Source organism: Mustelus asterias, chromosome 10 (assembly GCF_964213995.1).
Source record: "Mustelus asterias chromosome 10, sMusAst1.hap1.1, whole genome shotgun sequence".
Lineage (NCBI taxonomy): Eukaryota > Metazoa > Chordata > Chondrichthyes > Carcharhiniformes > Triakidae > Mustelus > Mustelus asterias.
This window is the reverse complement of record NC_135810.1, coordinates 118,632,743-118,657,042: the sequence shown is the minus strand read 5'-3', so window position 1 is coordinate 118,657,042 and position 24,300 is coordinate 118,632,743. Positions and strand designations below refer to the sequence as shown.

General features: G+C 46.6%; 1 protein-coding gene across 2 annotated transcripts in view; it reads right to left on the bottom strand.

Annotated features, from left to right (window-relative positions):
• The window catches only part of sts (steroid sulfatase (microsomal), isozyme S), a 99,974-nt gene that overhangs the window by 25,933 nt on the left and 49,741 nt on the right, over positions 1-24,300 (bottom strand). For both annotated transcript variants that reach the window (XM_078222528.1, XM_078222529.1), the window contains exons 6-7: positions 20,841-20,977; positions 395-532 (exon numbers count right to left, since the gene is read on the bottom strand). In XM_078222528.1, coding sequence (XP_078078654.1) covers positions 395-532; positions 20,841-20,977 — 275 coding nt within the window. The remainder of the gene's footprint in view (positions 1-394; positions 533-20,840; positions 20,978-24,300) is intronic.

The following is a 24,300-nucleotide window of genomic DNA, read 5'->3' as shown; positions in this document are numbered from 1 at the left end:
TCCACCCAAGGTATGACAATGGAATCCAGATGTGCGAAGGCAGTGTCCTATTTCGACAAAGTTTCCATTGATGTCCTGCTGGAGGCTGAGTAGAGCCAGGGAGGGAAACTCTTCCCCATTAATGGGGGAAAGAATTGGCTGCTGCCACAAAGGCCTCCCAGCTGTCATGATACAGGCTGACAAAGGGGTGGCCATTTCGGTGAGGTACTGGAAGCTGCCGACAAGCATTCCCATCTTCTGGAGAGCAGAGTCGGCTCTTGGGAAAGTCATACAGACTTGCTCCTGGGATAGTGACTGGGAATAAATAACCCATTGCATTGCCACACCTGCTGCAATTCTCAATGGGTAAACACATGCAGATTATTCCGGTCCCATTACGGCGATGCCTACTTACCCTTGTAGATGCCGTTCCATCCTCCGTGGACCTCACCGGAGTCGGAGATCTCCTCAACATGGGCGCCTTGGTCTGAGGTGAAGTAAACCAGTGTCCTGCTGCTGAGATTGCGCCTGTCCAACGAAGCCAAGATCTGGCCTGAAATTTCAAAATGCAAGTGCATTCAATATTGGCAAGACTACATTTGGAGCACTGGTACAATTCAGGTCACCCTGCTATAGGAAGGATGTTATTAAACTGGAAAGGGCGCAAAAAAGATTTACAAGAATGTTACCGGGACTGGAAGGTTTGAATTATAAGGAGAGGCTGGATAGGCTGAGACTTTGTTTCCTGGAGCATAGGAGGGTAATACGAGGTTTATAAAATCATGAGGGGTATAGATAAGGTGAATAGCCAAGGTCTTTTCCCCAGGTAGGGGAGTCCAAAACTAGAGGGCATAGGTTTAAAGTGAGAGGGGAAAGATTTCAAGGGGAACTGAGGGGCAACTTCTTCACACAGAGGATGGTGCGTATATGGAATGAGCTGCCAGAGGAGGTGGTAGAGGCGTGTACAATTACAACATTTAAAAGACATTTGGCCAGGTACATGGATAGGAAATGTTTAGAGGGATATGGGCCAAACGCAGGCAAATGTGACCAGTTCAGTGTAGGAAACCTGGTCGGCATGGACGAGTTGGGCCGAAGGGCCTGTTTCTGTGCTGTATATCGCTGTGACTCTATAACATACCTCCATTACCAACTGTGGAACAGAGCCCAACATTTTGAATTCCTTTGCTTGTCTCTCCCTTGCCCCCAATGTTCATGGCTTAATAAATGGACTGCATGTTTAAGGCAGCGATATTAGAGAAACTAATTCTTCTATTGGGAGAAATCAAAAAGGCGGGAACATAATCTCAAAATTAGAGGTAAATCAGGAAACACTTTTCTCAATCGAAGGGTACTCATAATCTAGAATTTCCTCCTCCCACAGAGGTGTGTGGATGCTGGGGCACATTTTGAGCTTTCATGACTGAAATTGGAATACACTTAGAACAAAGAAAAGTTCAGCACAGGAACAGATCCTTCGGTCCTCAAAGTTTGTTCTGATCGTGATGCCCTAACTAAACTAAAAAAAAACCTTCTGCCCTTACTCAGTTCGTATCCCTCTATTCCCTCCCTATTCATGTACCCGTCCAGATGCCTCTTAAATATTGTTAATTTGTCTGCTTCCACCATCACCTCTGGCAGCGCGTTCCAGACACCCTCCAGTCTCTGCTTGAAAAACGTCCCCTGCACATCTCCCTTAAACTTTCCCCCTCTCACCTTGTAATTGACACTTCCACCCTCAGAAAAAATCTCCACCTCCTTTATGCCTCTGATAATTTTGTAGACCTCTCTCAGGTCTCCCCTCAGCCTCCGTCTCTCCAGTGAAAACAATCCCAGTTTATTCAACTTCTCCTCATAGCCAACACCCTTGAGACCAGGCAACAGCCTGGTGAACCTTCTTTGCGCTCTCTCCAAAGCTTCCACATCGTGGCACATCTCCACTGAACCTTTCCCCCCTCACCTTGAACCTGTGCCCCCTTGTAATTGTCATTTCTGCCCTGGGAAAAAGCTTCCAACTGTTCATCCCATCTATACCCCTCATAATTTAATAGGCTTCTATCAGGTCGCCCCTCAATCTCTGCCTTTCCAGGGAGAACAATTCCAAAGCTGCTGAGTATTTCCAGCATTTGTGTTATTATCATCAGAGATCAAGTGGACATCTGGAACGTGCCCTAAATCACCCCACTGGGGGAATCCATATGATCAGATGAGTTTGTCTTCATAAAATAGACACTGAGCAGTGCTGGAGATCCGCCCAAGTTATAGTTACATCCAGGATGAGTAATGCAGTTAGCTTGTAACCTAAAGGGTGGCACGGTGGCACAGAGGTTAGCACTGCTGCCTCACAGCGCCAGGGACCCGGGTTCGATTCCCCCTTTGGGTCTCTGTCTGTGTGGACTTTGCACATTCTCCCCGTGTTTGCGTGGGTTTCTGCCGGGTGCTCCGGTTTCCTCCCACAGTCCAAAGATATGCGGGTTAGGTGGATTGGCCATTTAAATTGCCCCTTAGTGTCAGGGGGTCTAGCTAGGGTAAATGCATGGGGTTATGGGGATATGGCGTGGGTGGGATTGTGGTCGGTGCAGACTCGATGGGCCGAATGGCCTCCTTCTGCACTGTAGAATTCTATGAATATGCCTAGCAATGGAATACAGATCTTGGGCAAAATTCTCTGGCCTCCCAGCCGCGTGTTTCCCACCAGCAGGAGGTGGCATGTTGTTTGCTAGCGGTGGGATTCTCTGGTCCTGCCTAAATTCCCATTGACATCACCCCATGCTGGCAGGAAACCTGCGGGTGGGGGTGCGATGCCTCCAGGACTGGGGAATCCCGCTGCATGAACGACCGTTGAATTCCGGCCATTGCGTCTGTAGTATAAGGTTCTGTATACACAGGGTTAATGTGGGACTGAGGACAGTACCGCTCACACAAAGATGCAAGAAAGCACATGACCTAGATCCAGGGTCAGTGAGGAGTTGGCAGAAATGTGTTAAGACTTGGATACAGAGATAGCTCCAAGCCTGATCGCTTCACTGTATTTACGAATAAATTTAATGAAGAGGTGGACAGACTTTTAATTAGTAAAGGTTTGAAGTGCTATGGAGAACAGGCAGATAAATGGAGTTGAGGCCAAAATTAGATCAGCCATGATCATATTGAATGGCGGAGCAGGCTCGAGGGGCTGAGTTGCCTACTCCTAGTTATTATGATTCTTATGATAATATGTACGTAGCTGCAAGTAGTTAATAGACACTTGCTAACATACATAAGGCCATGAAGACTTTCTTAACAGACAGGCTATGGAATTTTCCCTCAGGAATCGTAGTGGGCGGGACACGGATCATGCAAAGGTCCGTTGACCTCGGGCGGGATTTTCCGGCCTTGGGGCGAGCACGGCCAAAACATCCCACCCATGTTCTATTAAACCAGGATGTTTAATGCAAATGACCGACAACCTAAGGTGCCTCACAGTGGACCTTACACTCATGAGTGGGACTGTAACATAACCTAATCACAGTGTCTCAATTTAAGTATTCCAGCAGCAATCTCCACAATCAAAAATCACATGATGAAACCTCCTGCAATAAGTTCACTAGCGAAAGAACATCTATGAAGGAAGATGTCATCAAAACTGCTGCATGGCAGGGGCAACAGTCTTCATTTGACTGCATCAATATTTCAGCTTTTATTTCCCCTCAGAACTTACTCAGCATAGTTGAAGTAAATCTATATTCTAAATTATTAATGCCAACCAACTGAAATCATGGCAACTTGACAGAATGCTGAACATAAAAAAAAAAAATTACATTTACAAAAACATACCAAGCACAATTTTGTCAAACCTATTCGATATTCAAGTGGATCATTTGATTGGCGATGCCGGGAGTTGACTCTCAGCCAAGGAACTCATCAAAACCTAGCCAAGCACAAAACCTCGCTGGATGCAATAGTTTGTGGGCCTTTTACGCATACAAGCACAAATATGCACACATTATATCTGGCTCTCCTACAGTGTTCCCTCAGTTGGGACACATTCCATTCCATTTGTTACAAAGCAGAGGTTGACCCCCCCGCCTCTGAGAACTAATACTGAAACATCCAAAGAGGAGGACCTCGCCCTATAATCTGTAAAGCGCGTGTGTGAAGTGGTGCGACCTGCTCTTCAGCAACCCCTAGTGGTTAAATAAAAATAAATCCCTGACACTCTCTCTAAAATCAACACGTAATAATTTATTTATCTAACTAACAGTGAGCAAATTAACTAAACTATTAACAAACCCAATAAATCCCTTCTATTAACTATTTCCGAATCAAACAAGATTCTAATGGTATGCTGTTCTAATAAATACAATTCCCATTCAAGCACAAAAATACAATTTAGTCACTCTCTAAATTACAACCAGGTTTTGTGCTTCTGGAATATTCTGGGCTTTCTCTGCTGATTTTTCTGTCCGGAACTTCGTTCTTTTTTTGTACCTTTGCTATCGAGATGGTGCTTTCTCTAAGATATAGATGGAGCTATGAGAGCCAACGATTCTCTTTCTCGAGAGACAGTTGAGAGCTGAGAGCTGTTAACTCTGGCAGGTGGCAGTTGTTCTCGCCTCTTTGTCCCACTGCCCCCTCCTTTTAGACCCGTGATGACATATCAATATTTCCCACAACAGGATTGGTCCTAGGTTGTCAAAACCATCAGATTTAAATTTAATAGGTTCTTGGTATCCAAGTGCCTGATTCAAATTGATTGGCCAAATTCAAAAACCCCGTTGTCTTGGTAAAAACTGCTGCTTGGCTTTTCAATACAAATGTTTCAGTTTGGGCTCTCTATGTACTTGCATTTTGAATCTCTAAGCATAGAAAATGCACCATCTTTTAATGGGACCATGCAATGCTTTCCACCCCCCTCCCCCCGGAGCATTTTACAATTTTACAAACACCAAATTCTAACCTCCCAATCTACAATCACTCTATCCAACTTCCCACACATTCCATTAGTACCCATCTTCACTCGCAGAATCCTATTGCACAGAAAGAGTCCATTTAGCCCACCGGCCCTGCATGTGCCAGTGCTCCGACAAAACTGATCAATCATTCCTGATTCCCTACTCTTTCCCACTTCTCTGCAATTTTATCTCTACCCCTCCTTCAAGTACATATCCAATTCCCTTTTGAAAGTTGCTATTGACAGGGTGGATGTGGGAAGGATGTTTCCTCGCGTGGAAGAATCTAGAATGAGGGTGTCACCCATTTAAGACACTGATGAGGAGAAATGTTTTCATTCCAGAGGGTTGTGAGTCGATGGAACTCTGCTTCCGCTTCCCTTATGAGGAAGAGAGCCTTTAAATACTTTTAAGGCAGGTCTAGATAGATTCTTGATTAACAAGGGGGTGAACGGTTATCGGGGGGGGGGGGGGGGGGGGGGGGGGGCGGTGTGGGGGGGGGAGGTGGTGTGGTTACTTGGGGTTGAGGTCACAATCAGATCAGCCATGATCTTATTGAATGGTGGAGCATGATCGAAATTGCTGAGTGAGTATGTTGGCCTTCATAATGAGAGGATTCAAGTACAGGAGCAGGGATGTCTTATACAAGGCCTTGGTGAGGACATACCAGGAATATTATGTGTGCTTTTGGTCTCCTTATCTGAGGAAGGATGTTCTTGCTCCAGCGGGAGTGCAGTGAAGGTTTACCAGACTGATTTCTGGGATGGCAGGACTGATGTGTAAGGAGAGATGGAGTCGGTTAGGATTGTATTTGCTGGAACTCAGTAGAATGAGGGGTGAGATCTCATAGAAAATTATAAAATTCCAATAGGACTAGACAGGGTGGATGCAAGGAGAATGTTCCCAATGGTTGGGATGTCCTGAACCAAAGGTCACAGTCTGAGGGTACAAGGTAGACGGTTTAGGACAGAGATGAGGAGAAATTTCTTCACCTAGAGAGTGGTCAGCCTGTGGAATTCACTACCACAGAAAGGGGTTGAGGCCAAAAGATTAAATGCTTTCAAGAAGCAGTTAGATATAACTCTTGGGGCGAAGGGGATCAAAGGATATGGAGGAAGGTGGGATCAGGCCAATAAGCTGGATGATCAGCCATGATCATAATGAATGGTGGAGAAGGCTTGAAGGGCTGAATGGCCTCCTCCTGCTCCTATTTTCTGTGTTTCCACGAGTGGCCTACTTCTGCTCCTAATTCGCACGGCCATTATCTCCTCCCACTTCCCTTTCAGGCAGCACGTTCCAGCTCAGAATGTCATGTTGCATAAACATCGAAACATAGAAGATAGGAGCAGGAGGAGGCCATTTGGCCCTTTGAGACTGCTCCGCCATTCATTACAATCGTGGTTGATCATCCAACTCAATAGCCTAGTCCTGCTTTTAACCCATAAAGAAATTCCCATCTCTCCTCTGGCCCTCTTCTCAATTTCCTTAAACACTCGTGACCATTTCACCGAATCACAGAATCCTACAGTGCAGAAGAGGTCCTCCGGCCCATTGAGTCTGCGCCGAAAGACCCTGACCTGCCCACCTAATCCTACTTTCCAGCACTTGGCCTATCACCTTGAATGTTATGGCGTGCCAAGTACTCATCCAGATACTTTTTAAAGGATGTGAGGCATCCCGCCTCCACCACCCTCCCAGGCAGCGCGTTCCAGACATTCTTCCTGGTGCCATGAGAATTCCATTTAGCCCGGCAAATAAAATTGCACAGTGTTATGATCTTCGTGGGGGACTAACAAACCAAACAGCCGAATTTACCAAATTACCCCAGTGAGGAAGCCAATGGACAAGATTTCACCTTTTTATAACGTTTACTTTAACAATCAATCCAAAATCCGTGTCACTTGAGCATGAAGTAACAGGCAGATCACAGTCAACATAAACTATTGCACATTAGATACATCAAGGATAAATCTATCAGATTTACTGTCATTGTAAATGGCAATCAATTGGAATTAATTGGCCATAATTGTGTTATGGCTATGAGGAGGTGATCTGGGCCGACTTGGCTTCCGGGGGCTCAATTAGCCAACCACACTCTCAACCCCCCAATATTATTCAGCCCATGGTCATCGTCAGATTGGCCCCACTTCTCCAGAACGTCCTCAGCTCTGCTCACCACAGTCTCGATGGCATGGATCCACCAGAATGACCTTTACCTGAAACGTTAGTGACTATCCTGTGTACCGTAAGGCCAGTTCTGGTCATTCAATTTCTTTAAAATAACTGAAAACAGTGGCAGCAATTCTGGCCGGGATTTTGCCAGCCCAACAGTATCAAACACCGGTTGGAGGACCAGCAGGAAACGCCCCACCCACCCCCATCAGTTCCGTGGTGGATGCCTGACTGTTTCAAATGCCCCTCAGGAACTTAACTGGCCGCTGTTGGCCCTTCCTGGTGATTGAGGGCTCAAATGGTGCAAATCTCGGCAGCCAACAACTGCTGGCCAATCATTAAGGAGCCTGACTGACCACCCACCGCCGGGTGGCCAGGAATCTCGTGTCAGCCTCTTCCAACCTCTGGTTTAATTGGGGGAGGTTTTCCCATAACTGGGAGAATGAAATGGAACCTCTCCTATAGTTAAGGATTACTAGGCAGATTCCAAGGATGGCAGGTTTGTCATCTGAGCAGAGACGTAGTATTATATTATTTGGAATTAATTGGAATTTAGAAGAGTGAGTTTGTTCAAAGGTATTCATTAGTGTCACAACTAGGCTTACATTAACACTGCAATGAAGTTACTGTGAAAATCCCCTAGTTGCCACACTCCGGCGCCTGTTCAGGTACACTGAGGGAGAATTTAGCATGGCCAATGCATCTAACCAGCACATCTTTCAGACTGTGGGAGGAAACTGGAGCACCCGGAGGAAAACCCACGCAGACACGGGGAAAATGTACAGGCTCCGCACAGACAGTGCCCAAGCCAGGAATTGAACCAGGGTCCCGAGCGCTGTGAGGCAGCAGTGCTAACCACTGTGCCACCGTGTCACCCCTCATAGAAACTTACAAAATTCGAACAGGATTAGACAGGCTAGATTCAGAAAGAATGTTCCCAATGGTGGCGGAGTCCAGAACGAGGGGTCATAGTTTAAGGATAAAGGGTAAACCTTTTAGGATGGATAAGAAGAGAAATTCCTTCACCCAGTAAGTGGTCAGCCTGTAGAATTCACTACCACAGAAAGCAGTTGGGGCCAAAATATTGTGTGTTTTAAAGAAGAAATTAGATAAAGCTCTTGAGGCTAAAGGGATTAAGGGATAAGGGGGGGAAGGCAGGATTAGGATATTGTATTTGATGATCAGACATGATCAAAATGAATGGCGGAGCAGCCTTGAAGGGCTGAATGGCCTACTCCTGCTTCTATATTCTATGTTTTAATGGTTACTGCTGCCATGCGCTGGATTAGATGCAGCTCTTACTTTACCCTCATCTCACCTGAAGATTCTGTCATCATGTTTAACTTTTGCAACTGTGCCATAACTGTCTCCCTCTCTCTTGAACCTGGTCATGTGAGCCAGTTTTCATGCCATACCCTGGGGACATGGAATTGTGGACGCCTTCACTCGCTTGAAAGCCAGAGAAATGTAAGGCATGGCAAGAGCTGAAAACACCCCCTGTCAGCAGAAGGAACGAGGCCCCATTGTCACGCCTTTGCTCTTGGGTTAATATGCCAGACACAGGTGCCTCTCCACCGGAGATACCACTGGAGGTCCACAGTAAAGCCCACTCATGTGCCCCTGCCACCTGTAGCTGACCTGCTCACACCGCCTCTGAACACAATGGTGTCGGACACAATCACAATGAAAAGAGTAGCGGGAATAATTGATTAGTGCTTTCAATAAAGTGGTACAGGGACAACAGAAACCAAGGCCAAAGTTTTACACTCCCTCCCCCCACACCCCTTCACCCCCCCCCCCCCTCCCCCCCAACACCCGCCGGCAGGTTCTTGGGCGGTGGGGAGAGGGCAGCACAAAATTGCAGGGATGGAATTCCCTCTGGGCTCCTGTTCGCCCTGAATTCGCAGCGATTTAATGCTGGGATGGGCAAGGCCTTGGACGGGAAGTCTGTCCATGCCCAGTTGAGGTGATTTAAGTGCTATTTGCCACCCAGCCTCAATGTTTTGGCTGGCAGGTGGATTGAAGCTCTGCAGGGGGAATCCCAAAAATGGAGAAATTGAGCAGGAAGGGTAGAGTTGGGGGCTTCCCATTAAGCCCGGTGACCTCCAGACCTCCCCTTGTCTCCCTGGCCTATCCTGCAAGAACCTGCTCACCCCTCTCGCACCCCCCCCCCCACCCCCCCCCCCCCACCCCCCCCCCCCCCCCCACCCCCCCCCCCCCCCCCCCCCCCCCCCCCCCCCCCCCCCCCCACCCCCCTCCCTCCCCCCACCAGGCCTCCATCTCTTACACTTACTCGGATCTCCGTTTCCCGGGACTTAGCCTCAGACAGCTTTGTGCAGTTCCTCTTCTGGCCACTACAGGGGCTGGAGAGCAAAGCGGACTGACTGCCAGTTCTCCAAGGCAGGATTTTCTCCCAAGAGAGGGGCATAAGACCCCCTGATGCCAATCAATGCTCGTTAGATGTAAATTTGCAGCGGGGCAGCCGGAGTGGACAGGAATGTGTGGGGGCCATCTTAAAAATTCAAAGAACAAAGAACAAAAAAAACTACAGCACAGGAACAGGCCCTTTACCCCTCCAAGCCTGCCCACCTTAACTAAAACCCCTACCCTTCCAGGGACTACATCCCTCTATTCCTATCCTATTCATGTATTTGTCAAGACGCCCCTTAAAAGCCACCACCTCCCCCGGCAGCGAGTTCCAGACACCCACCACCCTCTGTGTAAAAAACTTGCCTCGTACATCTCCTTTAAACCTTGCCCCTCGCACCTTAAACCTGTGCCCCCTAGTAATTGACTCTTCCACCCTGGGAAAAAGCTCCTGACTATCCACTCTGTCCATGCTTCTCATAATCTTGTAGACTTCTTTCAGGTCTCCCCTCAACCTCTGTCGCTCCAGTGAGAACAAGCCAAGTTTCTCCAACCTCTCCTCATAGCGAATGCCCTCCATACCAGGCAACATCCTGGTAAATCTTTTCTGTACCCTCTCCAAAGCCGCCACATCTTTCTGGTAGTGTCTGAAATGTTCTCTTTCTATGTTCTCGTCTTGATATTTCCTAAGTTTCAGTACTGTGGTGAGGGGACACATGTTTAATTTTACCAACGTGTTAAGGGACAGCTCAGAAGACCTTATTACCCCTGCCCTCTCCACCCTGGTTTCAGAGAAAAAAAACACCATGCCTAGTCATGAACATAAATTCCAAATTTCATGTCAAACCAACTCTTAATTTGTCAACAAGTATTTGCATTGCTGTAATTATTTTGGAATTCAAGTATAGATAGGATATAATTTGCATCATAATAGTCTGTGTGCATTCACTTCATGTTAACAGACTAATTATTTCATGGTACCAATAATGTCTCCAAATTCATTCCTGGGACAAGGGTGTTGCTGGCTGTCATGATGTGGAGATGCCGGCGTTGGACTGGGGTGAACACAGTAAGAAGTCTCACAACACCAGGTTAAAGTCCAACAGGTTTATTTGGAATCACGAGCTTTCAGAGCTTCATCAGGTGAAGGAGCAGCGTTCCGAAAGCTCGTGATTCCAAATAAACTTGTTGGACTTTTACCTGTGAGTCTTATTACTGTGTCCACCCTAGTCCAATGCTGGCATCTCCACATCACATATAAACCAGACCAGGTATGGACAGCAGATTTCCTTCCCTAAAGGACATGAGTGGATCAGATGGGTTTTTTTGATAATCGACAATTGGTTTCATGGTCATCAATAGATTCTTAATTCCAGATTGTTTTTATTGAATTCAAATTCCACCACCTGCCATGGGCGGGATTTGAACCGGGTCCCCAGAACATTAGCTGAATTAATATCATACTTGTAATTGCTTCTAGTGTTTTTAACCTTTCAAATAAAAGCCATCTGAAAAGTGACCATCTTGCAAAGGGCATTTACTTTCTCTTTAAGAAGCATGTTTAAGTTTTGTCCTAGTCTTTGATTTGAGTTAGACGAAAAGGGATAGCTGGTACAAAAGCTGCTTTAATGCAGAGGTGAGAATGTTCTAGATGTGCTTTATTGCTGTTTGTGATTCTTAGAAAAATTGAGTTTGAGATCATCCTCGTGCAGAGTGGATGTTTTGAGCCAATTGTTAAATAAACACCACTTATTGTTTTTCTTTGCAGCTTTAGGTGTTTCTAAATTGCTCTGATTAGAAGCAACAGTCTTTGACTCACGTCTATTGTAGACTTGCATTTTCGTTCTCTTCGCAACCTGGCAGACATTACTTGGGCGAGGGAGTGAGCAGTAATATAGAGGGGCTGCTGGTTCTATGGGGGAGGAGGGAGAAAGGACATCCAAAGCTAGAGTTCCCTGGATATCGAAAGAAAAGCAGAAAAACAGACTTGTTTTCATAGAACATAGAACATAGAACATAGAACATTACAGCGCAGAACAGGCCCTTCGGCCCACGATGTTGCACCGACCAGTTAAAAAAAAAAACTGTGACCCTCCAACCTAAACCAATTTCTTTTCGTCCATGAACCTATCAACGGATCTCTTAAACGCCCCCAAACTAGGCGCATTTACTACTGATGCTGGCAGGGCATTCCAATCCCTCACCACCCTCTGGGTAAAGAACCTACCCCTGACATCGGTTCTATAACTACCCCCCCTCAATTTAAAGCCATGCCCCCTCGTGCTGGATTTCTCCATCAGAGGAAAAAGGCTATCACTATCCACCCTATCTAAACCTCTAATCATCTTATATGTTTCAATAAGATCCCCTCTTAGCCGCCGCCTTTCCAGCGAAAACAATCCCAAATCCCTCAGCCTCTCCTCATAGGATCTCCCCTCCATACCAGGCAACATCCTGGTAAACCTCCTCTGCACCCTCTCCAAAGCCTCCACATCCTTCCTGTAATGTGGGGACCAGAACTGCACACAGTACTCCAAGTGCGGCCGCACCAGAGTTGTGTACAGTTGCAACATAACGCTACGACTCCTAAATTCAATCCCCCTACCAATAAACGCCAAGACACCATATGCCTTCTTAACAACCTTATCTACTTGATTCCCAACTTTCAGGGATCTATGCACACATACACCTAGATCCCTCTGCTCCTCCACACTATTCAAAGTCCTCCCGTTAGCCCTATACTCAACACATCTGTTATTCCTACCAAAGTGAATTACCTCACACTTTTCCGCATTAAACTCCATCCGCCACCTCTCGGCCCAACTTTGCAACCTGTCTAAGTCTTCCTGCAAACTACGACACCCTTCCTCACTGTCTACCACACCACCGACTTTGGTGTCATCAGCAAATTTGCTAATCCACCCAACTATACCCTCATCCAGATCATTAATAAATATTACAAACAGCAGTGGCCCCAAAACAGATCCCTGAGGTACACCACTTGTAACCGCACTCCATGATGAATATTTACTATCAACCACCACCCTCTGTTTCCTATCCGCTAGCCAATTCCTGATCCAATTTCCTAGATCACCCCCAATCCCATACATCTGCATTTTCTGCAGAAGCCTACCATGGTGAACCTTATCAAACGCCTTACTAAAATCCATATATACCACGTCCACTGCCTTGCCCCCATCCACCTCCTTGGTCACTTTCTCAAAAAACTCAATAAGGTTAGTAAGGCACGACCTACCTGCCACAAAACCATGCTGACTATCACCTATCAATTCATTACTCTCCAAATAACTATAAATCCTATCCCTTATAATTTTTTCCAACATCTTGCCGACAACAGAAGTGAGACTCACCGGTCTATAATTCCCGGGGAAGTCTCTGTTCCCCTTCTTAAACAATGGGACAACATTCGCTAACCTCCAATCTTCTGGTACTATACCAGAGGCCAACGACGACCTGAAGATCAGAGCCAGAGGCTCTGCAATCACTTCTCTTGCCTCCCAGAGAATCCTTGGATAAATCCCATCCGGACCAGGGGATTTATCTATTTTCAGACCCTCCAGAATATCCTGCACATCCTCCTTATCAACTGTAATACTGTCTATTCTACTCCCTTGCAACCCAGTGTCCTCCTCAGCTATATTCATGTCCCCTTGCGTGAACACCGAAGAGAAATATTGGTTCAATGCTTCACCAATCTCCTCCGGTTCCACACATAACTTCCCTCTGCCATCTATAACTGGCCCTAAACTTGCCCTAACCAACCTTCTGTTCTTGACATACCTATAGAACGCCTTAGGATTCTCTTTAACCCTATCCGCCAAAGTCTTCTCATGTCCCCTTTTAGCCCTTCTAAGCTCGCTCTTCAACTCCCTCTTAGCCAATCTAAAGCTTTCTAGTGCACTACCCGAGTGCTCACGTCTCATCCGAACATAAGCCTCCTTTTTCTTTTTAACCAACAAAGAAACTTTTTTGGTGCACCACGGTTCCCTAGCCCTACCAATTCCTCCTTGCCTGACAGGGACATACCTATCACAGACTCGCAGTAGCTGCTCCTTGAAAAAACTCCACATGTCGGACGTTCCCAGTCCCTGTAATCTCCTAGTCCAACCTATGTTTCCTAATTCTCTCCTAATAGCCTCATAATTACCCTTCCCCCAGCTAAAACCACTGGCCCGAGGTTCATGCCTATCCCTTTCCATCACTAAGGTGAACGTAACCGAATTGTGGTCACTATCACCAAAATGCACACCAACTTCCAAGTCTAGCACCTGGTCTGGCTCATTTCCCAGCACCAGATCCAATATAGCCTCACCTCTAGTTGGCCTGTCTACATACTGAGTCAAAAAACCTTCCTGCACGCTTTGAACAAAAACTGACCCCTCTAACGAGCTAGAGCTATAACAATTCCAGTCAATATTAGTCAAGTTAAAATCCCCCATAACAATTGCCCTATTACTTTCACTCCTAAGCAGGATTGACTCCGCAATCCTTTCCTCAACCTCTCTAGAACTTTTAGGAGGTCTATAAAAGACTCCCAACAGGGTGACCTCTCCTCTCCTATTTCTAATCTCCGCCCATACTACCTCAACAGATAAGTCCTCATCAAACCTCCTCTCTGACACTGTGATACAATCTCTGACCAATAATGCTACCCCTCCCCCTCTTCTACCTCCTTCCCTACTTCGACTAAAACATTTGAACCCCGGGACCTGCAGCATCCATTCCTGCCCCTGCTCTATCCATGTCTCTGAAATAGCCACAACATCGAAGTCCCAGGTACTGATCCACGCTGCAAGTTCACCCACTTTATTGCGAATACTCCTGGCATTGAAGTATACACATTTCAAACCCTGCTCCACCCCACCTCTGCAATGCCGTGCATTGCAGTCCCCATCCATGCATCCCTCACTTTCAGCCCCACTACTCAGGATCCCTCCCCCCCCCCGAATCAGTTTAAACCTCCCTGCATGGCCTTAGCAAATTTACCCCCCAGGATATTGGTCCCCTTCTGATTAAGGTGTAGACCATCCTTCTCATAGAGGTCACACCTTCCCCAGTACGAGCCCCAATTGCTTAAGTACCTGAACCCCTCCCTCCTGCACCATCCCCTCAGCCATGAATTCAAACCTTCCCTCTCCCTATTCCTCTCTAAACTATCCCGTGGTACAGGCAAGAGTCCAGAGATAACCACTCTGTCAGTCTTGGCCTTTAGTTTCCACCCCAACTCCATAAATCCCTGCCTAATATCCCCTTCCCCTATCCTCCCTATGTCGTGTGTCCCCACATGTACAATAACTTGTGGTTTATCTCCCTCCCCCCTAAGAGTCCTGAATACCCTGTCAGACACATAGAAAAACTACAGCACAAACAGGCCTTATTTCAAATGTGAAATAAGAGGAACCAAGGGAGAGTATGAACACAAAAACACATAAGAACAGATTAGTGGCTAACAAGGACAGCACAGTGGTTAACACTGCTGCCTTACAGCGCCAGGGACACAGGTTCAATTCTAACCTTGGTGACTGTCTGTGTGGAGTTTGCACATTCTCCCCTTTTCTGTGTGGGTTTCCTCTGGGTGTTCTGGCTCCCTCCCATAGTCCAAAGATGTGCAGGTTAAGTGAATTGGTCATGCTAAATTGCCCCTTAGTGTCAGGGGGATTAGCAGGGCAAATATGTGGAGTTACAGGGATAGGGCCGGGGTGGGTTTGTTGTCAGTGCAGGCTTGGTGGGCTGAATGGCCTTCTTCTGCACTGTAGGGATTCTATTCGAACGTAACAGGAAATCGAAAAGTATTTTTGGGACCAGCTCGGGATGACTGGTACACAGGTGGTGGCGAACCGCTGCAGTCCATCTGCTGAAGGCACACCCACAGCGCTGTTACCTGCAGACTAGTCAGAAAACAACCTGATGAAAAAACAGAAAACGCTGGAAAACCTCAGCAGGTCTGACAGCATCTGTGGAGGAAGAGTAGAGCCAATATTTTGAATCTAGATGACCCTTCATTAGAAAATCCCTCCATGCCTGAGATCAACCAGTGAACCTTCTCTGGACTGGCTCCTATGCCAGTATACCATAGAAATCATAGAAACCCTACAGTGCAGAAAGAGGCCATCAGGCCCATCGAGTCTGCACCGACCACAATCCCACCCAGGCCCTACCCCCATATCCCTACACATTTAAATGCATCTCAGGACATTAAGGGGCAATTTTAGCATGGCCAATCAACCTAACCCGCACATCTTTCCTCAGAAAAGGAAAAGGCAGCACGTTGGCAACCAGCCTCCCATCCATTGACTCTGTCTACACTTCCCACTATCTCGGAAAAGCATCCAGCATAGTCAAGGACCCCACGCACCCTGGACATTCTCTCTTCCACCTTCATCTGTCGGGAAAAAGATACAAAAGTCTGAGGTCACGTACCAACTGACTCAAGAACAGCTTCTTCCCTGCTGCTGTCAGACTTTAAATGGACTTACCTCGCATTAAGTTGATCTTTTTCTACACTCTAGCTATGACTGTAACACTACATTCTGCACTCTCTTCTTTCCTTCTCTGTGAATGGTATGCTTTGTCTGGATAGCGCACAAGAAACAATACTTTTCACTGTATACTATTACATGTGACAATAATAAATCAAGTCAAAACAGTGGTTAGCACTGCTGCCTCACAGCATCAGGGCCTCGGATTCGACTCCAACCTTGGGTGACTGTCTGTGTGGAGTTTGAATGTTCTCCCCGTGACAGCGTGGGTTTCGTCTGGGTGCTCCAGCTTTTTCCCACACCCTAAAGATGTGCAGGTCAGGTGGATTAGCCATGCTAAATTGTCCCTGAGTGTCCAGGGATGTGTGGGTTAGGTGGATGAGCTATAGTAAATGCGCAGGGTACGGGGATAGGGTGGGTTGGTGGGCCTGGGTAAGATATTCTTCTGGACAATCGTGTGCATATTTGATGGGCCAAATGGCCTCCTTCTGCACTGTATGGATTCCATGGAAAGGGAACCAAAACCATTCAGTTTTCCAGGTGTGGTCTAACTAGTACCTTGTATAGGTTTAGCATGACTTCCCTGGTAATTATAGACCGGTGAGCCTTACGTCTGTTGTGGGCAAAGTATTGGAAAGGATTATAAGAGATAGGATTTATAATCACCTGGAAATGAATAATTTGATTAGGGATAGTCAGCACGGTTTTGTGAAGGGTAGGTCGTGCCTCACAAACCTTATTGAGTTCTTTGAGAAGGTGACCAAAGAGGTGGATGAGGGTAAAGCGGTTGATGTGGTGTATATGGATTTCAGCAAAGCGTTTGATAAGGTTCCCCATGGTAAGCTTTTGCAGAAAATACGGACACATGGAATTGAGGGTGATTTAGTGGTTTGGATCAGGAATTGGCTAGCTGTAAGAAAACAAAGGGTGGTGGTTGATGGGAAATATTCATCCTGGAGTTCAGTTACTAGTGATGTACCGCAAGGATCTGTTTTGGGGCCACTGCTGTTTGTCATTTTTATTAATGACTTGGATGAGGGCGTGGAAGGATGGATTAGTAAATTTGCAGATGACACTAAAGTCGGTGGAGTTGTAGACAGTGCGGAGGGAAGTGGCAGGTTACGGAGGGACATAGATAAGCTGCAGAGCTGGGCTGAGAGGTGGAAAATGGAGTTTAATGCGGAAAAGTGTGAGGTGATTCACTTTGGAAGGAGTAACAGGAATACAGAGTACTGGGCTAATGGGAGGATACTTGGTAGTGTGGATGAACAGAGGGATCTGGGTGTCCATGTGCATAGATCCCTGAAAGTTGGCACCCAGGTTGATAGGGTTGTTAAGAAGGCGTACGGTGTGTTAGCTTTTATTGGTAGAGGGATTGAGTTTCGGAGCCAGGAGGTCATGCTGCAACTGTACAAAACTCTGGTGCGGCCGCATTTGGAGTATTGCGTACAGTTCTGGTCGCCGTATTATAGGAAAGATGTGGAAGAGTTGGAAAGGGTGCAGAGGAGATTTACCAGGATGTTGTCTGGTATGGTGGGAAAATCGTATGAGGAAAGGCTGAGGGGCTTGAGGTTGTTTTCGTTAGAGAGAAGAAGGTTAAGAGGTGACTTAATAGAGGCATACAAGATGATCAGAGGATTAGATAGGGTGGATAGTGAGAGCCTTTTTCCTCGGATGGTGTTGGCTAGCACGAGGGGACATAGCTTTAAATTGAGGGGTGAGAGATATAGGACAGATGTTAGGGGTAGGTTCTTTACTCAGAGAGTAGTAAGGGCGTGGAATGCCCTGCCTGCAGCAGTGGTGGACTCGTCAACGTTGAGAGCGTTCAAGTGGTTATTGGATAAACATATGGATGATATTGGAATAGTGTAGATTAGAGGGGCTTTAGATTGGTACTACTGATCGGCGCAACATTGAGGGCCGAAGGGCCTGTACTGCGCTGTAATGTTCTATGTTCTGTTTTAAACTCTATTCTCTCTGAAATAAAGGCCAACATTCCATTAGCCTTCCCCAATACCCACTGAACTTATGTACTAGCTTTTTGTGGTTTCTGTATGAGGAATCCCAAATCCCTCTGTGCTGCAGCTTTCTGCAGTCTTTCTCCACCGGAATAATATTCAGCTCCTTTATTCTTCCTACCAAAAGGCATAACTTCACATTTTCCATCTGCCGAGTTTTTGCTGACTCACTTGGGAAATTTGAGAGCGTTGAAAAAAAAATTGAAACGTTGAGAGCGTTCAAGTGGTTATTGGATAAACGTATGGATGATATTGGAATAGTGTAGATTAGAGGGGCTTTAGATTGGTTTCACTGGTCGGCGCAACATCGAGGGCCGAAGGGCCTGTACTGCGCTGTAATGTTCTATGTTCTATATCCTTTTGCTTTGTAAGCCTACATATTCCCTCTCCCGAACCACCACCCCGCCCGCCGCCCCCCCCCCTATTGAGTTTAAAGTCCTCTCTACCTCCCTAGTTGCATGGCTTCCAAGAACGCTGGTCAGAATGGTTCAGAGGTAGGCCATTCCAATGGTGTAGCCTCTATTTTCCCCAGTACCGATGTCCCACGCACTGAAACCACTTCTCCCACATCAGTCTTTATGCTATGAACTCAGATCTTTAATTTTATGTGTGCTATGCCAATATGCACGCGGCTCAGGTAATCCAAAGATTATAACCTTGAAAGTTCTGTTGTTGAATTTAGTGCATAGCCCCTCAAACTCTATGCAGAACCTCTTTCCTCATTTTACCTATGTCATTGGTACCGACATGAACCACAACAACAAGGTCTTTCCCCTTCCATTACAAGTTCTGATTGGAGCAGATGTTTTGAACCCTGGAACCGGGCAGGCAGCACAACCGCCTGGACTCTCATTCTTTGCTGCAGGGAACAGTGTTAATCCCCCTCATCATACAGTTCCCTACCATCACTACATTCTTATGTACTTCCCCCAGTTGAATGGCTTCCTGTACTAGTACGATGGTCAGTCAGCTCATCTGCCCTGCAGCCCCCACTCTCATCCAATCAAGCTGGAAGAACCTCAAACCTGTTGGACAATTGCAGAGGCTGACATTCCTGCAGTCCTGTGCTCTGCGTACCCTTTCCTGCCTCAGCTGCAGTCACACTCTCCTGTCCCTGACACTTTCCAAACCTCACAACAACAGGTTAAGTCCAACAAGTTTATTTGGAATCACGAGCTATCAGAGCGCTTATCCTTCATCAGGTGAGTGGAGAGATAGGTTCACAAACACGGCATCGGCAAAGACACAATTGCAAGATAATTTACAGATTAAAATGTGAAGAATGGTTGGACTCCCGGGTCTTTAAAGGTAATCAAGTCTTTACATGTACGGACAGTGTCCGTGGAGAGACAAATAATCACAGGTTAAAGCGGTATGAATTGTCTCAAGCCAGGACAGTTAGTAGGACTTTGCAAACCCAGACAGTATGGTGGGGGTTACAAGTAGTGTGACATGAATCCGGCTCATAAGATTCTACCCTATGGGGTGTGATCGCCTCCTGAAACAAAGTGTCCAGGTAACGCTCTCCTTCCCTGCATTGTCTGCAGTTCAGCCTCCAGCTCAATGACTTTGAGCTGAAGCTCCTCAAGCCGTGGACATTTACTGCAGATGTGTTTGCCCTGGACAATAATGTTATCCAGGAACCCCCACATGCTGCAACATTGACACGTCACCTGTCCTGCCAGCCTTAATGTGTTTTGACTAATTAATTACTTATTTATGGTGCTTTTTATACATTGTCAACCTACAAAAGAAAAGTTCCTGCACGATTTTAAACCTTAGGAATGGAATGAAACTTAAAACGCTTACTGGATATTCACCAGATATACACCAAATAGCCAGCTACTCCTGCAGCAGGGCAAGGCTATTTTCTGAAGAATGAAAACGTTAGAAAGCAAAAGAGCACCTCTTTCCCCTCTGAATTCCCACTTTGTTCTAAATTCCTAAATATACTCACTTGGACTGTGCCTCACTCAGGATGAGGCCTCTCCCACTTCTTGTGCACCACTTACTGCAATGGCATTCCCATCATTCAATCCCCCACTATCAACAAAAAGTGAACAAGGGGCCATGGGGTCATATTCAAAGTTTACTTTGGAACAGATGTCATCAAGGTCTTCTTCATGTCACGAAATGTCTTCTGGTTGTGCTATAGGAGGCGACAACCTTAATTTCTTTCATTGGAATGGCCTCCTTCTTTTTTATTTTGATAAAATATCAGCAGATGCTCAAAACTGTCAATGTTTAATCAATTACATTGTTAAGGCAAATAGGTGGCACAGTGGGTTCGCACTGCTGCCTCCCAGCGCCAGAGACTTGGGCTCCATTCCCGGCTTGGGTCACTGTCTGTGTGGAGTTTGCATGTTCTCCCCATGTCTGCGTGGGTTTCCTCCCACAGTCCAAAGATGTGCAGGTTAGGTGGATTGGCCATGCTAAATTGCCCCTTAGTGTCAGGGGTACTAGCTAGGGTAAATGCATGGGGTTATGGGGATCGGGTCTGCATGGGATTGTGGTTGGTGCAGACTCGATGGGCTGAATGGCCTCCTTCTGCACTGTTGGATTCTATGATTCTATGAGGTGATGGATATTTGAACACACATAAATAGGGGCTAGCTGGGACACAGGGTGTCGGTGAGGAGTGTTAACACTGAACAAGGTCAATAATCTCTCAGTAAGGAAGGACTATGTGTCTTAGTTTTGACTCCAACAACCAGTATGGATTCTATTAACACAGATTTAAACTTTAATATTTTCCATATGGTTTAAGATCAGTTTCAATCACTCACCAAAGCTAAAGTTTACAATGAACATCCTGTAGCAGACATGAGTTTTATTGCTTTGGACAATAAAACCGTGACCTGGTAGACACCTACCTACGCTCCAGTCCATCTCCTCCACACTGTCGCCGTACAAGCCGTGCTTGCTTTTTCCTAAAAAGTCTGGAGAAGCATATAGTGCCGTGTGAACGGGTATGAAGGCCATAAAGAGCAGGAATGGACGGTCTGAGTTTCTGCGGAGCAAGAACAGACAAAAAAAAAACTCATCAGGGAGGTTAAAATAGGTGCGCCTTGTGTAAAAGTGTATAATACATGCTTATTAAACCAAACTATTTGAGGGGGAGGAGTATGAGTTGACACATGTCCCATCAATGCATGGTGCCTTGGATTGACTACAAATCAAAAGACAGCCCATCGTGTTTTCAGGTAGGATGCCACCTCCCCCCCCCCCACCGCCCCCGCCCCCCTCCCCACCCAACAATTATAAATTTAGTCAGGATTTAGAGAATAGGGGAGAGGCATTTTGGAGAAGTGCACCAGATACATTGCAAGTGACTTTTTAAACAGTTTGCAATTCTGCACCAGAAACGATGACCGCACGCACGGAGCAAGCATTCCATTCATGATTTCCCTGGCCCAGTTCTCCCACAGCAATGATGGAAATGCAGGTGTTCTGTACATTACAATCGTATGCAACTAGCCAGCAGGTAAGAACTGGTTCATCAAGTCTGCTCAACCCTCATGGTGCCTGGAACATCCTGACCAGACACTTGCTGTCCCGCCCAAAAATCTCAAGGAAGAGACCAAACAAATAGAAGAGAAAAATCCAGAGCCTGCAAAACAAGGGTTTCCCAAACTGGGGTCCGCGAATTCCCAGGGGTCTGTGAAGGGTCTCCAGCGGTCCGTGGAGCTGGCATTCGCCATGTGACTGGCAAAAGCTGGTTCGAACCACGCAGAGTTTAAAAAGAATTGGAGAAATCAAATGCACCATTCTCCCCGTGTCTGGGTGGGTTTCCCCCGGGTGCTCCGGTTTCCTCCCACCGTCCGAAAGATGCGTGGGCCATTTGGCACGGCCAATCCACAATGCTAAGTGTCAGGGGGACTAGCGAGGGTAAATGCATGGGGTGATGGGGATAGGGCTTGTGTGGGATTGTGGTTGGTGCAGGCTCGTTGGGCCGAACAGCCTCCTTCCGCACTGTAGGGATTCTATGAACTATGAACTCTATGGAAGACCTCTTGGAGCACTGAATGCTGATTGGCTCACTTCTTTCCCACGGCCTGAACCCTCCCCTCCCCCACCCCTCCTTTCCTGACTATAGCTAGAAACACCAGGTTAAGGTCCAACAGGTTTATCTGGTAGCAAATACCATAAGCTTTCGGACCTGTTGGACTTTAACCTGGTGTTGTGAGACTTCTTACTGTGCTTACCCCAGTCCAACGCCAGCATCTCCACATCATAGCTAGAAAAACATTTGGTTTTTGTGCTTGCATCTATTTCGTGGCTAAAAAAGGGCATCAACATTGTGAGAATGCTTGGGGGTTCCCTGATGCATCTGGGAGGTCACTAGAGGTTCAGCAGCTTGAAATGTTTTTGAAACCTTGTTGTGATAGATACAAAAACCTGGAAATATGTTTTCTGACCGCCCCCCGCAAGGCGATTGAATCTATTCCAGGAAACAAATACACCCAGTCTATATTCTGGTTCATTTTAAAGGTGAAATATTAATTCTGTTTGGGAATGGTTTAGATCAAAAGTAGAAGGGTAATAATCATGGATACCAGTGGTAGGGGGAATTAAAGGTTCAAACAGAATTATAGAAATCCCAGTCATAAAATGCCAGACATATCACAGAATCCCTACAGTGCATGGGGAGGTCATTTAGCCCATCGAACCTGCGCCAACAACAATGCCACCCAGGCACTACCCACATAATCCCATATATTTACCCTGCTAATCCCCATGACACTCACTGAGGGGCAATTTGGCATAGCCAATCAACCTATCCTGCACATCTTTGGACTGTCAGAGGAAACCGGAGCACCCAGAGGAGCCATAGAACCATCAAAACCCTACAGTGCAGAAGGAGGCCAATCGGCCCATCGAGCCTGCACCGACAACAATCCCACCCAGGCCCTATCCCCTTAACCCCATGTATTTACTCTAGCTAGTCCCCCTGACACTAAGGGACAATTTAGCATGGCCAATCCACCTAACCCGCACATCTTTGGACTGCGGGAGGAAACTGGAGCACCTGGAGTAAACCCACGCAGGCACGGGGAGAACGTGCCAACTCCACACAGACAACTAGCTGAGGCTGGAATTGAACCCGGATCCCTGGCGCTGTGAGGCAGCAGTGTTAACCACTGTGCCACCGTGCCACCCAAAAGAGTCTGCACTGTGCCGACAAAGGGACCTTCATTGAACAATATATCAGACAGGACGGCACACGGATAGACAATTAAATTTGGGTGGTAGCGGGATCGAACCCACAACCTCGGTGTTATTCGCACCAGGCTCTAACCATCTGAGCTAACCGCCCTCCAACACTAAATATGCAAATTATATATTTTAAAATACCAAAACAAATTAGCTACCATTTGAAAGAGTTATTCTTTGAGTATAATCTGTAAGGCACTTTATTGGGGAGTGTAATAGGAGCAGACAGTACAAATAGATGAAACGTGTTTCAGAACAGAGAAGGGATTGAGCAATTAGAGTGAGAAAATCTATCCAATAGCTTTGGTTCATTGGAACAATTCTTTTCTTTGTCTTTCCAAAGGACTACTGGGATCGACTGGCAGTGTCAGGGTGTATAATCGGCAGTCGATCCACTGGTGGCCATTCTGCACCCCAGCTGAAACTGAATTTTACTCTCTTCTCTTCTAACGCTTTTCCTTTTGGACAGAGGTGTGAAGTGAACTAATTAAACTAAAGTTTGAAAGTTTATTTATTAGCGTCACACATAGGCTTACATTAACACTGCAATGAAGTTGCTGTGAAAATCCCCTAGTCGCCACACTCCGGCGCCTGTTCGGGTACACTGAGGGAGAATTTAGCACGGCCAATGCACCCTAACCAACACGTCATTCGGACTGTGGGAGCACCTGAAGGAAACCCACGCAGACACGGGGAGAACGTGCAGACACGGGGAGAACATGCAGACAGTGACCCAAGCCGGGAATCGAACCCGGGTCCCTGGTGCCATGAGGCAGAAGTGCTAACCACTGTGCCACCGTGCCAGCCCTAATCAGCCAACCTGAGATCCTCTGGTGCTTTTCTATTCGTAGTAGTCTAGGAAACTAGTAAAAGCTGATCTTTTAGCCTCCTAAGAAAAGCTTTGGAAATAAGAAGTGACAGCTAAACTAAATGTTCTAAAATTTGTGTAATTGAAAGGAGTGGCAAAGGTTCTGGGCATTTCATAGAACATAGAACAGTACAGCACAGTACAGGTGCTTCGGCCCTCGATGTTGTGCCGAGCTTTGTCCGAAACCAAGATCAAGCTACCCCACTCCCTATCATCCTGGTGTGCTCCATGTGCCTATCCAATAACCGCTT